Source organism: Liolophura sinensis, chromosome 11 (genome assembly GCF_032854445.1).
Source record: "Liolophura sinensis isolate JHLJ2023 chromosome 11, CUHK_Ljap_v2, whole genome shotgun sequence".
NCBI classification, from domain to species: domain Eukaryota; kingdom Metazoa; phylum Mollusca; class Polyplacophora; order Chitonida; family Chitonidae; genus Liolophura; species Liolophura sinensis.
Window position 1 is genome coordinate 8,442,485 of NC_088305.1, and position 18,257 is coordinate 8,460,741.

General features: G+C 39.3%; 1 protein-coding gene across 1 annotated transcript in view; it reads right to left on the reverse strand.

The window, feature by feature from the left end:
* Nucleotides 1-7,365: 7,365 nt before the first annotated feature.
* The window catches only part of LOC135477700 (fibrinogen C domain-containing protein 1-B-like), a 31,647-nt gene continuing 20,755 nt past the window's right edge, over nt 7,366-18,257 (reverse strand). The window contains exons 4-5 of the mRNA XM_064757892.1: nt 11,391-11,555; nt 7,366-9,448 (exon numbers count right to left, since the gene is read on the reverse strand). Coding sequence (XP_064613962.1) covers nt 9,186-9,448; nt 11,391-11,555 — 428 coding nt within the window. The 3' untranslated portion in view covers nt 7,366-9,185. The remainder of the gene's footprint in view (nt 9,449-11,390; nt 11,556-18,257) is intronic.

The following is an 18,257-nucleotide window of genomic DNA, read 5'->3' on the forward strand; positions in this document are numbered from 1 at the left end:
TTTATATAGCCCATATAGATACTGTAGAACCACCTCCACGTGGGGACCTGCCCGGATAGCAAAGTTGGTAGAGCGTCCTCTTCGCGACCGGTATATCCCGGATCAATCCTTGATCGAGTCAAACCTAAGACTTTAAAAGGGGAAGCTGAAACTTCCTCGCTTGGCGTTCAGATTGAAGGAGAGAGTGCAACGACTGGTTGACCCGTATCAGTACGGGGATGCTTACTTGCCTTCGGTAAGTTGGCTCAGTGAAGCAGCACTAGATAAAATAGCGGTGGAAATCCTTCCTGCTACAATTACACGTACATGCACCCTAAGGAATCCTTCGTATGACTGAAAAATTGTTGAGTACGACGCTAAACCCCAAGCACTCATTCACTCACTCACTCACTCCACGCGGGGACTGGTCATTTTATAGCTTATATGCATGTAGATACTATAAAACTATTTCCACGTGAGGACTGGTCATTCCTATTCCATATGAAAATATTACAGAATCACGTCCGCGCTGGGCTAGAAATTCTTATAGCCTATGTAGGTACTGTAGAACCGCATCCATGTGAGAACTGCTCATTCCTATCTCTTTTGTAAAGACCACAGAACAACTTCAACGCTGGGGCAAGTGATTCTTATAGCCTATATAGGTACTGTAGAATTACCTCCACCTGGGGACTGGTCATTCTTATCTCTTTTATTAATACTACAGAATCACCTCTACGCTGGGGATGGTAATTCTTATAGCCTGCAGAACCACCCCCATGTGGGGACTGGTCATTCTAGCTGCTGATACAAGTACTACAAATCCACGTGGCGACTGGTCATTCTTACAGCATATATAGATATTGTAGAACCACCCCCATGTGGGGACTGGTCATTCTAGCTGCTGATACAAGTACTACAAATCCACGCTGGGGCTGGTCATTCTTACAGCATATATAGATATTGTAGAACCACCTCCACGTGGGGACTGGTCATTCTAGCTGCTGATACAAGTACTACAAATCCACGCTGGGGCTGGTCATTTTTATAGGCTATATACATATCGCAGAACCACCATATCATTCTCTTAAAAGCAGAAACTGAGCCTCTTGCATGTGTGACAAAATTCATATATGATTTGTTTGCCAATTATTTTCAGTCAAGAATTGTCCAGCCTCTAGTCAAACTGTGAATAAATTAATATATATCTAACTGTAAAATTTGAAAAACAAAATAAATAACGCTCCATGAAAGCGTAAATTCGTGTTGTATCTTTAAAGTCCCGAGGGATTTAACCCTGGTGTGTGATTAAATCCACTGTTTTGTTAACATATGAATACACTGTATATATGGTCCACACTTCAAAGGTCTTCACAAGCAGTTGTGTACAGGTATAGACAAATGTTTTACAGGAGACATCCTCCTAATCAGTGGGTACTAAGAAAACACTGGGATTAAGAGAGGCTATCTTAATCCCAGAAAAAACACTACTACCTTAGTTCACAACAAGTTATGCATTTTGTAATTTCCGACGTGAAGCCAAGGTTAAACTATCCAGAGTTGTATTAGAATTAGCATGATTGACAGAAATGGTCAAGGATAAAGAACGTCCGATGGAAGCCTTTGGGTCCCTTAGCTGTGCGAGAATGTGTGTTATATATATATTATATACTAGCATAGTAATGACTGGTTACAGTAGAAATATATTTTTATATTTTAACATCCTTTTCGAAATAACGAGTTTTCGAAGACTCCGTTGCCGAGGTGGATAGCGCGCCAGGGTGACGCAAACACCCTGGAGCCTCTCACAAATGCTGTCGCTGTGATTGGATTCCTCTCCAGCCTTATACTACGTGAGAAGGTCTGCTAGTAACCTGTGGATGGTTGCTATTTCCTTCCAGCATAATGCCGGCCGCTGTTGAATAAGTGAAATAATGAGTACGGCTTAAAACACCAATGAAAAAGTTTTCCGTTACTCACTTATAGTGTGTGACACATTCAGTCTGGGGAAAATCATGAGAAGACGTGAGTAGACAGAATAAAAGTGAATTTATTGCACATTATTATTTCACTTTATCTGATTGGTGTTTTACGCTTCAATCAAGAATATTTCACTAATGGTAGACATATTTTCCTTCCATAGCTGAAAACTTTCGGAAATGACGTCATTGATGAACTTGAACATTGATAAGAACGTGAGATCAGCGTTGTGCACACCTACTCAATCCCACGCCCAATTTGGACTCTTTTTTTCCACACACATTTGTTTGATAGTTATCATTGTTGACCTCACCACTGCACATTACTTTATTTCTGGACTGACCGCTGGGCCATAAAGAAAACTGTAGCGTAAAGCCAATTTGACGTCCCAAAGAAGAAAGCATAGGCGCTTTTTGGGCTTTTATATCTTAGGACACAACCCAAGCTGCATATTGAGAGATAGAAACCAACCTTAGTAGGCCTACTGTCTACATACACATCATGCATACCCTACCTAACAGACTGAAACAAAACACAGGAAAGAAACTGCGGCCAAATGTCAGCAGCCACAGGAAAACATATCAGCTTAAAAACACAGAAATCAAAATCATACAATAAATTAGACTCTTATAAGTATGTTGGAAATACGTGTGACAATAATGAGCTGATCACTAACGATAGTTAGGTTGACCTCGGCACAACTAGCAGAAAAGCAGATGTTTATTTATGACATTTAATAAAATTGGGATTTATGAGAATTGATGTCTTTACTTTTTATGATATCAAAGTTTTCTGGTTTTCGTAAAAAATTAATGACTGCTCGCCGTGAATTATGATACTGACATTAACATTTAGCCTCTGTTGGAACGCTGTCCGTAACCATATCCATGCTCGGTTGGTAGGCCAACTGCATGTAAACCGTCTCGTCCACAGGTAGGCCTATGATATATTTCCATAACATTGGAGTCCACGATTAAAATTTATCATATTTCCAAGATTTCATTATCTTTCAAAAATGCCCTCTTGCAACTTAGCTCCTGTTTTGGGGGCTAGAATTCAGCTACAGGTTTACTACTTCCAGCATGTGTACAAATTGCGCGCGTCAAGCCTACACTATACATACACAGTTGTGAGACCCAGGCTAGCTTAGGCGCAGGAGATATGTACGTTGTTAAGGCATCGACTGCTGCGATCGGTTGAGCATCCATAAAATATAAACTAAGCGTTAAATAAACCAATCACTACATAGCGCACACTATTATATAAACACTCGTTTTATATAAAAAAAATAATAATAAAAGCGGCGATTTGAGAGTATTTTGTATTATGTTGGTGGCAACATTCCCTGCTGGTTGGAGTTGCTCCCACACTTTTAGCCACTAGAGCACGTACCAGTCCAATCTGAGCAATGTGGACAAGGTCATGCTCCCATATTTTCAAAAACCAGGGAAAGTCCTTAAGTTACGAAAGGCACAAAATGTCCGGACATTTTTGACTCGCCTGTATATAGTACAGGTGTGGCTTACGTCGAACCCTGAGCGTCGTCGTCGAATAACAGAGAAAGCAATTTAAGCAAAATCTTAGGGGTTGTAAACTATTAAAGTACTGCAGATATTGGGGTCAGGGTTTGCACACATGTAGATCATAGTAGCACGAGGGGGATATTCCATCGTTGATTGGGTTTGTGCATATTAAATATCGTGAATTACTGAATTTCTGACTTAGTATATAGGGTATATTAGAATTATTGTTAGACAAAATGTTAGAGTTTGTATTTTAACATGTATTGTATGTATTGACCTGAGGTTTGACATGAATATAAAACTTGATGACGCCAGGGGGGTGATCCATCGCTCCAATTTTAAGTGGCTGTATTTAAGGCACACCATAGAGAAAATTTACTGGCAAAACTGACGCGGAACAACATTCTGTGTGTTTATGTTCCAGCGTGTTACACTGACAAACTGCAACCTCTAGACTTGTCCGTGAAAAAGGTCAAAGACGAACTGAAGAGCAGTTCCAAGGCTGGTACGCTGGGAGAGGAAACTCAAGTGAACACCAAGACTTCCATCATGAAGCTCATACATAACAGGCTGTTGATGAAGGTAATTGTCAAGCAAAGACAACTTTGTTAGACTGTTTTTTTTTTAAACCCGGGCTACATGTATTTAAGTAAATGTAAATACTATATTGTAATGTACTGTCTGTACATGTATTTGTTTCCTTTCTTAAATATTAGTAAATATTTATCAAAAGGCAAGTCATTTAATTTTGTTCTTCTTTCACCCCCTTTACTTTTGTGGTGGAAAGATTTTATGCCATGCAAGACTGTATATTCGCTGGTTGTTTATTTCCGGATAATTTGGCGACTATCTACAGCGGGAATATCTTTTAACCATTTGTGTTTGCAGTATTTTAGAGGCACCATGAATTCCTCAGTCTTTACACCTTGCCGGATTATCCTTACATAGAAAGTACTGATTTGACAAAAGTTAATCCATTTCCCTGTCCACTCCTGGGCATCCCACTTTGAAAGCATTATACATTATATGCAACCCACTGCTACCAGTGGTAATTTGTTGGATTTAAATCTACATTTGTGTGTCTAGATAGTCATATAACTCCCAGTTAACATTAGAACCGTCCATAAATATTTGAAACAGCTGGGCAAGTGACAACTCCCTGACCTGACAGATTCATTGAAATAAATCACTAAATTGTTTGCAATGGCCTGCCGTATGAACTGAGAAAATGGGTGCTGACACCATCTGCTTCCCAAACACGAATATACACATCGAGTTGTTTTTTCTACTGAGGCTGTCATCAAACAGCAGAACAGAGCTGCCCCGACACCCGACTTTCTTTACCACCACACTCTTGAAGGCATTTCTGAAATTTGTGGTGAAACTGCCAATGGTTGCTGAAAACACTGTCACGGCGTGGTGCAGTCTGGGGGAAAATGCGACCGACATCTAAAACGTGGTTACCTCCCTTAGCACACATGTGTATGACAGTTTTAATTGTGTTCGACCACTCTGGCCTGCAGTCTAGACAAATTTCCTTAAGCATTTTACGTACATATGTTGGCAGTAAACTACTTGAGAAAAAAAGTAAGAATCGTTTTCTAAATTCCAAGCTCTTATTTAAGAAAACGTAATTTCCAAGCATTTTCTAGATCTGGAAATCACATCTAAAATCAAGGGGTTTTATAGGACCTGAACAAACCCTGTCACTCTGAGTAGAGATGATACATATTCTATATGCAGAAATGAGAGGCTACAGCCCTTTACTTGCGGGGGGAGGTGTACGGCCTGAACGTGCCTTTCTCCTCATACCACCTGTCAGCCTCCTGATACTCTGAAGGCAAAGATGTTGCAATTCCTCGTGCATGGTAGCTCCCACTTAGGTCAGGTCATGAACATGTAGGTCCATTGCTTCCCCACGACGACCACCTGGCCCAGCTGACGTAAAACGCGTCATAAAACCAAATGACGTTTTAATTGAGTAATGTCAACACTGCTCACTCCACGACCGTATTTGTAAAGCCATTGTTTCACATCAAAACTAGGGATGAGTGAAATGCATGTGTGTTATCATTAAGGCACATGGATTCTAATCTTTTTGTCGTTTTTCATTTGCGGAAGGGTCAATCTGTTCACAACCAGTCATAATTTAAACTCTTCTGCTACAGAGAAAGAGTAATTGCATGCGTGCAAAATCACCACAGTGACAACCACGGGGGTACTTAATTAAGTTCTTTGTGTCTATATCGAGACTGTTAGTACAGCCGTTCGCTTTGAGCATTACCTCGGACCCACACAGCCTAGGAAATGAGCGATCGACGTTGTGTTTATGATAAGTCGACAGCCGAAAAGATAAGCAACATAAGTGTGTGCACATTTTAGTCCATGGAGACGAATTTAACCTGTCACGGCACCGGCATCAGGTTTTTAAATGGAGCACTCTCTTGCGTTGGATTGGATTGGATAAAGTCCACACAGTCATCGGAAATACAATTTTGCGTCAAGAGAACAAGAGAGAGTACCCAATAAGACACAACGTTAAAACTACTTGATCTATATGAGACATGATTAAAGACTTAGACCATAGAGAATTAAACCGGAGCGACAACAACTGTGTAATAGGAGGCAAATGGTCACACATAACCAATGAAATGCGGACTGTCAATTTATTTCAGTCAAAAAAAGTTTTTATTCTGTGTACGTAAATGGTTAAATAGTAGCAAATTACACGGTTCCTAGCATAATGGCTTAAGTTGAATTATGAGATACCAAATGACGTTTTTTTATTGTGTAATTTCAACCATATCTTCAACACTGCTTACTCCAGAACCATACTTTTCTCCGACCTTGGCTCGTCTTAAGCCTAATCTACCTGTCTACAGGCATAACAGTAACAGTTTGTCTAATAGCCTCCCCTGTCCTTTCCATTTAGATATTTTAGATTCAGCTGTGGAGGAAATCCAGGATGGCTAATGAGGATGAAGATGTAAATAACAGCATGGATTTCTCTGTAGCTCCTTCCACGAGGAAAGGAGGTGCACGGAACAGTTCCATAAGCTAGGAGAAGGAGAAAAAGCGCTAAAGAAGCTTAAATGGGAAAGGCGTTGTTCAATGCTATAGCCAATGTAAATGTTGTTATAAAGTTATTGGGGGTGGGGGAGAGGGGATAATGAATGAATGATTGACTATGGCTTAACGCCAGGTCGGCCAAGACATACCGTGGCGAGAACATCAGGAAGCAATGAATTGTTTATATCTAAGAATATTCAAAAATTAACTAAAACAGGCGGACAGGTTAAAAGATCAGTTAAAAGAATTAAACCTTAGTGAAAACCCGAAAACCATGATATTTTTATGACACATATATATACACGTTACGTAATGACAGCATCTCTCGGACAATAAAGTCCACACAGTAAACAAAGAAATGTTTACTGTCCTTTTCAGGAGCACTAACGCCATGGGAAATACAGTTTTGCGTTAAGGGCATAAGAGAGAATACCCAATACGACACATCATTAAAACTACTTCATCTATATGAGATATAATTAAAAACATAGACCATAGAGAATATAACCAGAGCGGTAACAATTGTGTGATAGGTGGCAAATGGTCACACATAACCGATGAAATACGGATGGTCAATTTCCCTCAATTAAAAAAGCCTGTTTATGTAAATGGTTAATTAGTAGCAAATTATATGCTCATAGAACAATGGCTTAAGCAGAATTAGGTACAAAAATGCAGTGATGTTATTTTCAATTTATTAGGCGTAACTGGTCTATGTTACGACCCAAACTGTCTTTATTATAAAGAGATGGCTTGTTCAAAATACACGACAGCTTAGCCGCACAAAAAAGTAAAGAAAACCAGCAGATTTTATATTTCAACAATTTATTAGGTTTAACAAGAACAGATGACAAGACTTATACAATTACTAACGTACTTAAGTTTAACAAGAAAGGATAGCAATACCCATACAAATACTAAAGCACTTACATGTACAACGGTGTCAAGTCCAAATGTTGTAATGTCATCACATTTAATCTAGAATAACATTAAAACTGTACGAAGGAATTTCATTAACATGAAAACAATGCAAAACTGAAGTGACTTCTGAATCCTGAACACTGCATCATCAACAATTTGCTGTAAGAAATCATGTCATGTAATGACAACTGTTGCAAGTAATGGAAGGAGAAATATGTAGGAACTGTCAACAGCAAGTCTGTAATTCTTCTGATAGGGTTAAACAATAGATATAATATAATGAAATTCTATCAATTAAATTTGTGTGCAGAATAGTAATATAGAGATGTCCTTATACTGTACGTGTATCTGAGCCTCTAGCTCTACAGTAACACGTTTCGACTTTTGAAGATCCCCTACACACTTCACGCCTGAATTTTGGGCAATTGCACAAAGGTGATTATTCCAAAACGACTACTTCTTGCAGTGCCTTTCTTTAAGACCTAGATGTTCCTGTAGTGCTTTTAAGAGAGGAGGTACAATTTTGGGGATACAGCTTCTCGACTCCACAATAAAGCGAGTTTTTTTATGGGGATTTGTGGGATGTTTGGGATACAGTAAAATTGTGCTTTACCGGTGTGACGGGAAGGTATGGATATACTCCCCAGTTTGTTAAACGACAGATGTGACGTCACGCTATTGTCTGATCAGCTGATTATTTTTAAATAATCTGCACTTTGGCGTTAGCGGTTTCAGTGGTGAAAACTTGCACCATCTTAGTGCTTCTTCGTTTGGTGTACGGTAGAGCAGAATTCGAACCCACGAACACGAAGCTCTAAATACCTCGCTGAACTATCCGCGGTGGTCGTACAACCTTCTCCTTTTAGCCGACTTTATACTTTCGTTATGACGTCAATTCTTTATCTGACCGGATTCAATTCCACTTAGCGATCTGAAAGGCCTTCATCGCCGGGCGAGGGAAACTGGTCCTCTTTCATACCTGGCTGGACATTCAGTTACAGAGGCTTTGGCTCACGAAATTTACGTCAACTTATCCCAGTGACTTCTAACATGACACGCCTGGCGGCACAAAAGTTACGCAGCTTCGCATGCAAAATGTCTTGTTTTATTTTATACAAAAGATATTCTATGGAAATCTGACTAACCGCGTTCACCAAGTATTTGTGTTGTTTTGCACATACGTAAACTGTCAATTCTTGAAAGATAATGTACAATTATTACACGGGTCCAAGGTGTCGTTTAAGTAGGAGAAAACACTCGTAACTGTAGGTTCTTGAAAAACAATGAACTCGACTCTCGCGTCTCCTTCATTATGTTTCAGAAATCTACAATTACCAGTGTTATGTCGACTACAGAAAAGGCTGATGTTTTGTAAATAGTTCCTTCTAAAATTTATAATCATTTTTGTGCTTTCTCCTTTAAAAATTTAGATAGTCCGTATGTGGTTTCCTGGCCATAGGACATATTGTCATTAGCCTTACGACATACTATATTTCTGTAGTCCGAAATTCCTGGCACTAATATGATAAAATATAGTATAAGCCATACTGAGTTATGACACATTTTTTGCTTTAAAAATCGTTTGAAAAGGTTAACAAAAGGAAAAGAAAAGCAAAAAGGAAAGGTCAACTGAAAGTTTAAAAGGAACAATTACCACAAACTTTTGACCTAGTTTCGCCCATTGTTTGTAAAAAAGCCATGAGTATAGTAAATTTAGTGGATTTTCACCGGGCGTATCTTCATCTCGCTGAACTGAAGAGGGAGATATTGAGACGACCATTGGCGCCATGTGACGAATGAACTATTTTTCTTGGACTTCTCCGGCACATCAACATACAACCCATTGAGATTGCTGTGATGACAACTACCGTACCACCAGGCCCCATGAAAATCCGTAGCACAGTTCTTACTGCTGTAGTCCTTATCTCTGTCATATGTCGAAAACTCCAAGCCATTGTGGTAAGCCAAGGAGTCACCTGAGGGAATAAAACGACTCAAAAGTCAAAAGCTGTATTCTGTGTAAATAAACCACAGACAATTAAGAATACACACAGATTATTGCACGGCTCAGATTGATCAGATTTATTCATTTGATTCTTGTTTTCTGTTAGAAAGTTGTGGTCAACTAGCCAGAAAAAAAGTGCCACTAAACAGACGCGTCCGGGCCCTAAAATCGGGCGACCAAATGTAAAGGGTCGAAGTGACCGTATCATTTAGCCTCAGATTTTCTTTGTTCACCACTATACGGTCACATGGACTATTTTAAGATTGGTCAAAACGGTCGATACTTAAAACGTGCACGAAGTAAGGGAGGGGGGGGAGGGCGCTAAAACTTACGTGATCTCGAATTGACGAGGTCAAGGCCAGCATAGTAACTAAAATTATATTGTTTGACCTGACATCTGATGCAATAGTGCCTCATGGTTACCTTCAATTAAAATGGGGAAGGTCTGCAAGCAACCTGCGGATTGTCGTTGCTTTCCCTCCGGTCTGTTCCCCCTTTTCCTCGCACCATAATGCTGGCCGCTGTCGAATAAGTGAAATATTCTTGATTACTGCCTAAAACAACAATCAAATAAAGAAATAAATCAAACAATCAATTAAAATGTCTAAGTATAGAGATTAAAGTGAAGGATTCGATGTTTGTTGTGCATTGTCAGAGGATTTACTCAACCTAGTCAAACCATTTCCAAAATATGATTTAAGACTTCCTAACATAATTTAGGTACATGATGAAGTAGGTACAGGTAAGGGACTATTTAAAGAATACCAAAAGAATTCTATTACAAAAATTTAACGGACTCAAGTTATGACTGTATATTTTAGTTCCAATAAATCTGGGACTTAATAAGGCAGGCTCATAATATGTAATCTTCACGCAGGTTTCATAATGAGCAGAATATCAGCAATCCAACAAGTAATATTTTTTAAAATTTAAACAATCATATGGCAAAACATTTTCAGCTACACTTATTCAAAAAATGAAAAAAGCTAAAAAGTGTGATCTCACCATTATCCATATCAATACGATTTGCAACTAAGTCCCAAACTTTATAGACTGAAATTTTTGTATGTAAAAGATACAAAGTCCAAAGCCCTTGTCACAAAACAGTACAAAATACACTGCCATCATGACATATAGAACACTCTCATTGATGAAAGAGCAATGTCTGGTGTACGTCTCTTTGATAACGTAAATTTTATTTTTCGCGTATTTGCGACCAGTCCAAATACCAGGACAAAGGTCAGGGATCACACTTTTTATTTTCTCAGTTGTTTTTCCAGACAGGCAATGTAGCAATAGGCTTGGTTACATTCTACTTGCAGGTGAGATATATAAAAAAGCGAGCAGCAGTTCTAATATTCTACAATTAATAAAAATAAGATAAGATAAAAAAAAGGAAAGAACAGAAATACAAAGACAATTATGTGCAATGCTATTCCTACATAATATATGCAAGGCGCGAGGTTGGTTTTCGAGATTTGATCTGAAAATATTTGAAGAAATTATTGAGTTGAAACCGATAAAAAATCGTAACGAAGTAAATTCAAAAGTTGTCAGCATGCACGAATTAGACTGGCTTTCAAAACTCATCCCATTCAGAATTAACGATGTGGCGTTAAGCCATGATCATTCATTCATTCAAATTTCCCCCTCCTCGGTGACTATATTTCTCTTTCCGCCCACCATACTTTTTTCTGTGACCAAGAATATTTCACGCCAATAATTTTGGTGGCTTGTTTTACACTTTTCGCCCAAAATTTTTCGACCATCATTCCCACGGCCACCAACTGCTCAGCTATTATTTACGCTTAGTTGCAACTTTTCAGGATGACATATTTTGGCGGATTTTAGTTAATATACTTTTTTCTGAGATTATGTTTCTCTCAGATAGAAAAACATGTCGGTCAACTTACCGATATTTCCCTTAAACGTGCCCAGTAAAAGCCGGAAGTTTTGAGTCTCGTCTGCTACTCGAAATCTGCTGTAGGAAGCGTAACCCGTTTCCAAGGTGTAGTTTCCCAGATTCACGAGGAGTTTAAAGTGCGCCTGAGAGGTCAGGAGGTGAATCTTCTGCAGGCCTGGGGAGACAAAATTGGATGGTTTTGACCGACTACTGTATTTGTGGGAACTACCTCACAAAGCGCTGTTTGTGGAATGTAGTTCATCGTATTTCATCTCAACGGCATATTATGTTAGATGGATAAAGTCGTCAAGATGTCTAAAAGATGTAATCGCAATTCAAGCCAAACTGCTTTTCATAATGATTTCATATTTTTGATATGTATGTTCACTGTGGCAGATTTAACCTGCGGCTGTTGTGATCACATTTCATGTTTTCATTGAATTCATGGAAATCATCTCTGTGTTGGTAAGAAAGCAAATGGAAATGAAAAGTTTTCAGCGACGACATCGAAATGGAAGTCAAAGGCGCTTGCGATAAAGATTTCGCTTTTAACCTGTAGTTTTAAATTGAGGTGTACTGGATTCTTATGTTAACTAAGACTGTTTCAAAGAAATTCTTGGTCTATATGGCAGCAGGCTAGCATTGAACAGTTTGAATGAAAGGAATACTACATGTATTGTCGTCATTCCTGATTAGAGAATCCCTATTTGATATCCAGGTTCATATGGTAGGTCAGTTCCAGCCAACCGATAGCAAACAATTCCTGAGTCTTGCACAAATAGCATAAAATTTGTTAAAGCTGCCGAAGGGTTTCTTGATTATTCTTCAGCTAAACGTAATACCAGTTAGCTCAGTACAGTTTTCACATATTGATTACCCTTCGAATGATCTTGAATTAACTATTAATATGTAGTATACTCCAGCATGTTACCGGGGCTTTTAAACACACAGCTGTGTGCTGCCAGCAACACCGGTGGTTAGGGAAATGTCCACATTACCGGCGAATATCACTTTTTGGTTTTAATCTCATCTAATTCATATTGTTTGCAGTCCATCAACCAGTGGTGATCAACTGTTTGTTACACCTACAGTCCCATCACCTATCAATCAGCTTTCAAGCTGAATGCTTGAAGGTTACTCTTCCTACCAGGATTATTATTCTGTGTAGTATTTGCTTTGGCGTTTTCTACAAAACTGCAAATCGTTGCTGTTATTCATTTACACTGAAAAAATCACAAAATTTTACTGCTACGTCCTGGCATATGAAACTTTAATACAGCGCTGACCTACAGAGTCGCCATGTTGGGTGTAGATAGAAATCTGTAGGACCGTTTATCGGATCCCCTTGAGATTTAAAATACAAGAGAACACTTCATGGGCTATACAGTTTAAGAAATTTACTTATTTCGCTATCATATTATTTTACTTTTCTCGACAAGGTCACGTCAGTGGAAAGCAATGCGTGTCATGCTGACGGTAAATTACCTCAAATATTTTAGTGTGGAGTCGGAATTCATATACCACGATAATGGTAAGATCCGTTCACAAAAGAAATTTGAAACACGTTACCAATAAATATGTAAGATATAAATATGTATATGGTAAATATATATATATATATGGTAAAAAAAGCTAAGGGTTCAAAAAGTAATTTTGCAAAGACACTCCATGAAATATAAACGTCATGCCCGACGTTCGTATAGCATTCGTAGTCCGTAAAGGTGCGTTCGAAGTCGATAATGGCAAGATCAATTTCCAAAAAACAACGTTTAACACTAGCTCCCAAAGGTATGCAAGAAATTATAGAAATAGGAAATATAGCCGGTAACACACAAGAGAGAAGCGGTCATAAGTTTTCAATGATGCCGGGGAGAAAGTGGATATTCCAGGCACAAATTCAATATCAGAGTTCATATTCGTAGTCCATGAATGATTTCCAGGTCAAATAACAATTAAACAGGGTATCTCAGTTGCGCTTTGATTGCAATGGTTCAAAAAGGCATCATGCAGATGTAATGAGCATGGCTGCCTTTACGGCCCCTATCCCTAGGTTAAATGGTATTAGATACAGTTCGAAAATGACAAGCATTACAGGCCTTAACCGAACAGAGTGTGATTCAAAAGTAACGGACGATTACGTCTCTCCCGTTAATATGTAAGGATCTCATACCACAAGAGGCGCCATCTACACATGTTACACATGATATGTTGGTCTGTATAAAAGCTGTCTACAAGATAGACGGTTACACTGGGCAACCAGCGCCATCTATGTTGTTCAATACCATGTACGCGATAGATATGTACATATCAGCGCCGTTTATGTGGTTGATCACAATGCAGATTCTGAACGCTCTGTCCATACCTGCCAACGCCTTTCTAAGATTTTACAATGAGTACAACAGTGCTGTTGGAAATTATTGACAAAAGTCTAGCGATCTGTGAGCTATATGAACAGTTGCAATGACAGCTCAATCGAGATTCATATTTTCTTATCTACAACTAATATCCAAGTACGGCAAAAGATATCAATACTGATTTCACTCACTCGCCTAGAACATACCTTGACTCTTTCCAACATCCTTGAAAACTGTTCACTGCTTCTATTTGAATGATTTCATTCTGATTTCGTTCTTAATATACCTCCTTAGTTCTTTGGTTGTTTCTGTTATTCGTCGTTTTGGGAAATATACCTTGCGATTATTGGCCTGAAACGTCCTTATGAGTGACGGCTGGTATACCAATGTCTGTTTCGGCGCATTGATTCCTAACTCTACCTAAACACTTAGGTTTATTATTCGATATAATACTTTCTTGAACAGTTGCAATCAAAGTGCGAGTGAGATACCTACAAATGGATTTGACCTGAAAATTATACACAGGCAAATGTTTTGAATGTTAACTTGGATTTCATGCCTGGAAGATCGACTCTATTCCTGCAACGCTGAAAACCAATGACTGCTGAGTCACTTCATGCACCATATTTTTCAATATCATAGGCCATAAGGTCATTTTTCGGTTTCCTGTTTAGACTGGGTTCAGGATTTTACGCATAGTACGGGAATAGTATTTTATAAATTGTACAAATAGTTCTACTGGTACGTTATATCTAGAATAATTTCCCTAAAGTTGTGCCCGGCTCCTTCACCATTATGATGACCGCCGTCAAACAAACAATCAGAATAATATAAACATAGTCAAAAAATACTTCCCGCCAAAGCCAGTTAACAACGAAAAAGCTATCGTTACTGTGATGTAGACTTGGTGATATTAAATTGAGTTAAGTAAGATTTACTGCATGACATTTGACCTGGTCTAAGGTAACTTACCCAACCAGAACTCCCCGTAAAGGTTACCAAAGCCCTCGGTGTAATTCTGCCAGTTACGATAGAAGTCAACAGAGCCATCTTGTCGCCTTTGGAACACCTGAAACGTCAATTAACATCAAGCTTACCACTAACCAAAGAGAGGCATAATTACTTTATTTTGGTGTCCTACGCAGTACTCAGGATTATTTCACTTATGTGATGGCGACGAACATTATGGTGGGAACCCGACAAAACCCAGGGGAAACGCACGAACATCCGCAGGTTGGTGCCACAGGAATAATTAAAACATTGACTATAGCTTTTACATGTTTCCGGCCTAAGAAAATCTTTCCGCGCTTTTTGTATGGTTGTAGGGGTGGTTGACACGTGTTGGTGTTCGGTGGTTTTCAGGCTAGAAACTTCTAACAGAATGTGTTTTAAATTATTGTATCAGTTTTACTAAAACAGTAACTTGTGAAGCAGTCATTTTGCATGTCAGAATAATTTTCGCTCCACAGAAGCATATTGTTATTTATTTGACCTATTACCACACGGTCGACGTCTAAATCGGCAGGTTTGTGAAACCCCACGATTTCCAGTGTCCTTCCTTAACGTGACGTACACATCCCTTTTATTGTAACTCATCGCAGAACCGTTATGTCTTCACACCAGTTGTCGGTATACTTTATCAGCGCAAGCAGTACTTGGTAGCCTAATCGTAGATCGCTTTGATGTCCAATTTATTTTTTTATCTATTTGCTTTGTAGTTTACACCGTACTTCAGAATATTTCGCTTATGCGACGGCGGCTATCATTAAGGTGGGAGGAAACCGTACAGAACCCGGGCCAAACACACAACCATCCGTAGGTTGCTGAAAGACTCTCCCATGTACAGCCGGAGAAGAAGACAGCATGAGCTGAACTTGAACTCACAGGGACCGCTTTAAGGGGGTTACGTTTAACCACTGAAGCAATCAATTCAGCCATTCCACGCAAATTCGTTTATCTCCTGGACAAATAATATAGACTGCTTTTACTCTGACATAGTTAATGATTTATTTATTTATTTATTTATTTGATTGGTGTTTTACGCCGTACTCAAGAATATTTCACTTATACGACGGCGGCCAGCATTATGGTGGGAGGAAACCGGGCAGAGCCCGGGGAAAACACACGACCATCCGCAGGCTGCTGATAGACCTTCCCACGTACGGCCGGAGAGGAGGCCAGAATGAGCTGGATTTGAACTCACAGCATTGGTGAGAGACCATAGTCAATGAGTAGTGAGGTCGAGATCTATAGACTATAACCATGTCGGCCTACACATGAGATTAGTCCTTTCAAATAAGGCACCGGTGGTTTAGTCTGCCTCGGATTAGACCACATATCTAAAATAATTAATTCATTACAATCTAAACTACGTCATCTCTGACTCTTTGATCTCAGATGCTGCTAGTTCTTACTGTGTTATGTATGACTATTTAACGTTTTCATGTACTGTAAGTCTGCGGACCATTGTGTTGTATGTTATAAGCATAACAGGCCCTGTTATATATGTACAGCGCGGACCTGGCCGAAAGCACCTTGTTCAATGCTCTGTTTATTTAACTGGCTGTTCATTGGCTGTTAATTCTGTGTCTAAAAATAGTTGAATCCACCTGGACCGTATATAAGCCGTGTTTTCTGCGCAGAGAGGAGGTATTTTTGCTGCATCCACTGGGAGCCAGGAGAGTGTGCGACGCTCTCGTATCGAGTCCATTATATTTATATGAGCTGGTGATGCCAGTTTCATTTGGGAGGACAGATTTTTATGCCGACACCGTTTGTGTACCACAGTAGTACTGATGTCTGGTTTATGTGAATTTCTGCGGAAGTCACTTTTATTGGTGTTCGGATCTTTATTATGATGATACAGTGTGGACGGTATAATTTGTTTGACACGCTGACCTCACCTGACCGACAAGGTCGTCAAGGACTCTAAACTGAAGTTTTCAGTTTTGCAAAGGACGTTCGTTCTGCCACAAGGTGACATTACTCTACGTCTCTGAACGGCTCGTTTGTGAGCTTCTGCGGGAGCTGTGACTGATCTGAAGTGGATTATACCTCCATGCCTGTATTTACCCTGTGTTGTGCTCTGCGGGTGTGACGTCATTCAAAGGCTTGACTGTTCCAGTTCTGTGTAACCTGTGTACTGTGTTCGTGTTCGCTAACCTGGCGAAGTACCTGTCTAGGACAATTTGTGACTTGTGTGAATTGTGTGTTTATCCCATGGTCTTTACATTGGATTTCCTGGAATACATTCCTTGGGATGCAAAGGTGAACTGGAAACTTTTAAAGACCGGTAATACTGATGTGTATGTTTTTTATGTTGTTGTTGTCGAACTGTCTGTAAAACTGTACGTCTCATTTTATATATAAAACATTGTTTTTATTGTAATATTGAGTCACTGAGTCTGTTTTCTGTTGCCGTTTTCAATACCGTAACAACTGGCCCTGCGCCCTGAAGTTTTTTTAGATACTTTTCAAGGTACAAGAGTTTTCTTCCTCATAAATCCCGCGCAAAATATTAAACAAAATAAAAAAAATAACTTCATTTGCTGAATCTTTGTCATTTCTGTTGAATATGCAACAGGCTGTATTACACAGCACGGACCAAACTACATTTCTATGTATTTTGTGTAAAATTATTACCATTCACCCCCCTAAATTAGTGTTTATCGACAAATGCACGTGGCCTGATTGTTCGTATCTCCGAAACGATATACGACTGTCTAGAATTGTCTAACAGACTTAGATCTAGGCGTCGTACAGACATTCGTAAACCAATCGTAAATCATAACGAGCGTTAGAGATTTGTCATTTTATAATCCCTATATACAAACTCACCAGCCATCCACCTCCCTGCGTCACCATGTCACAGTACACAAGGAAGCCTTTTCCTACTCCGAACGGAAACACTCGGTACACGCCGCTCTTTGTGTGGTTGCATTTCTGTATTACTGCACAATCGGTAGGATATGCGCATTCGAGAGAATTGCTGTGACCTGAAAAAAAATCCTGGTGAGATGAAAAAACTGCGATTCACATCAATATACGAAACGTCGATCGTGGTAATACTCTCCAAACATTTGTACACAAGAAATAATTGGCCTGTACCTTATCAGCCTATGATGATGAATTCTGGACAAAACCATAACGGAATGATTTACTACAATTACTACAATTACTACAATTACGCCAAATACAGTAGGCCTACTGTACCTCTCCCTGTCGATGTGAGAACTCACAAAACTGGGCGGGCCACTATATCTGCTCCATCATCCCTTTAAGAGAAACATCACGGAGAAAAGGTAAGGGCCTACCGTTTAATAAATATCCCAGTTTTCAACAAAGCTCTCTTGCACAGCCTTTACTGGTGTACCACACTTTTGGTAATATTTCTGCTTCACACGAGTTACCCCGCTTTCTAACATTATCACGTTTTTTCTCAAAGGAAAATTCGGGCTGGGCTAATCATAATATTCTCTTGTCATTATCGTACATAATAAAAAATAAGTACGACTATACATCGT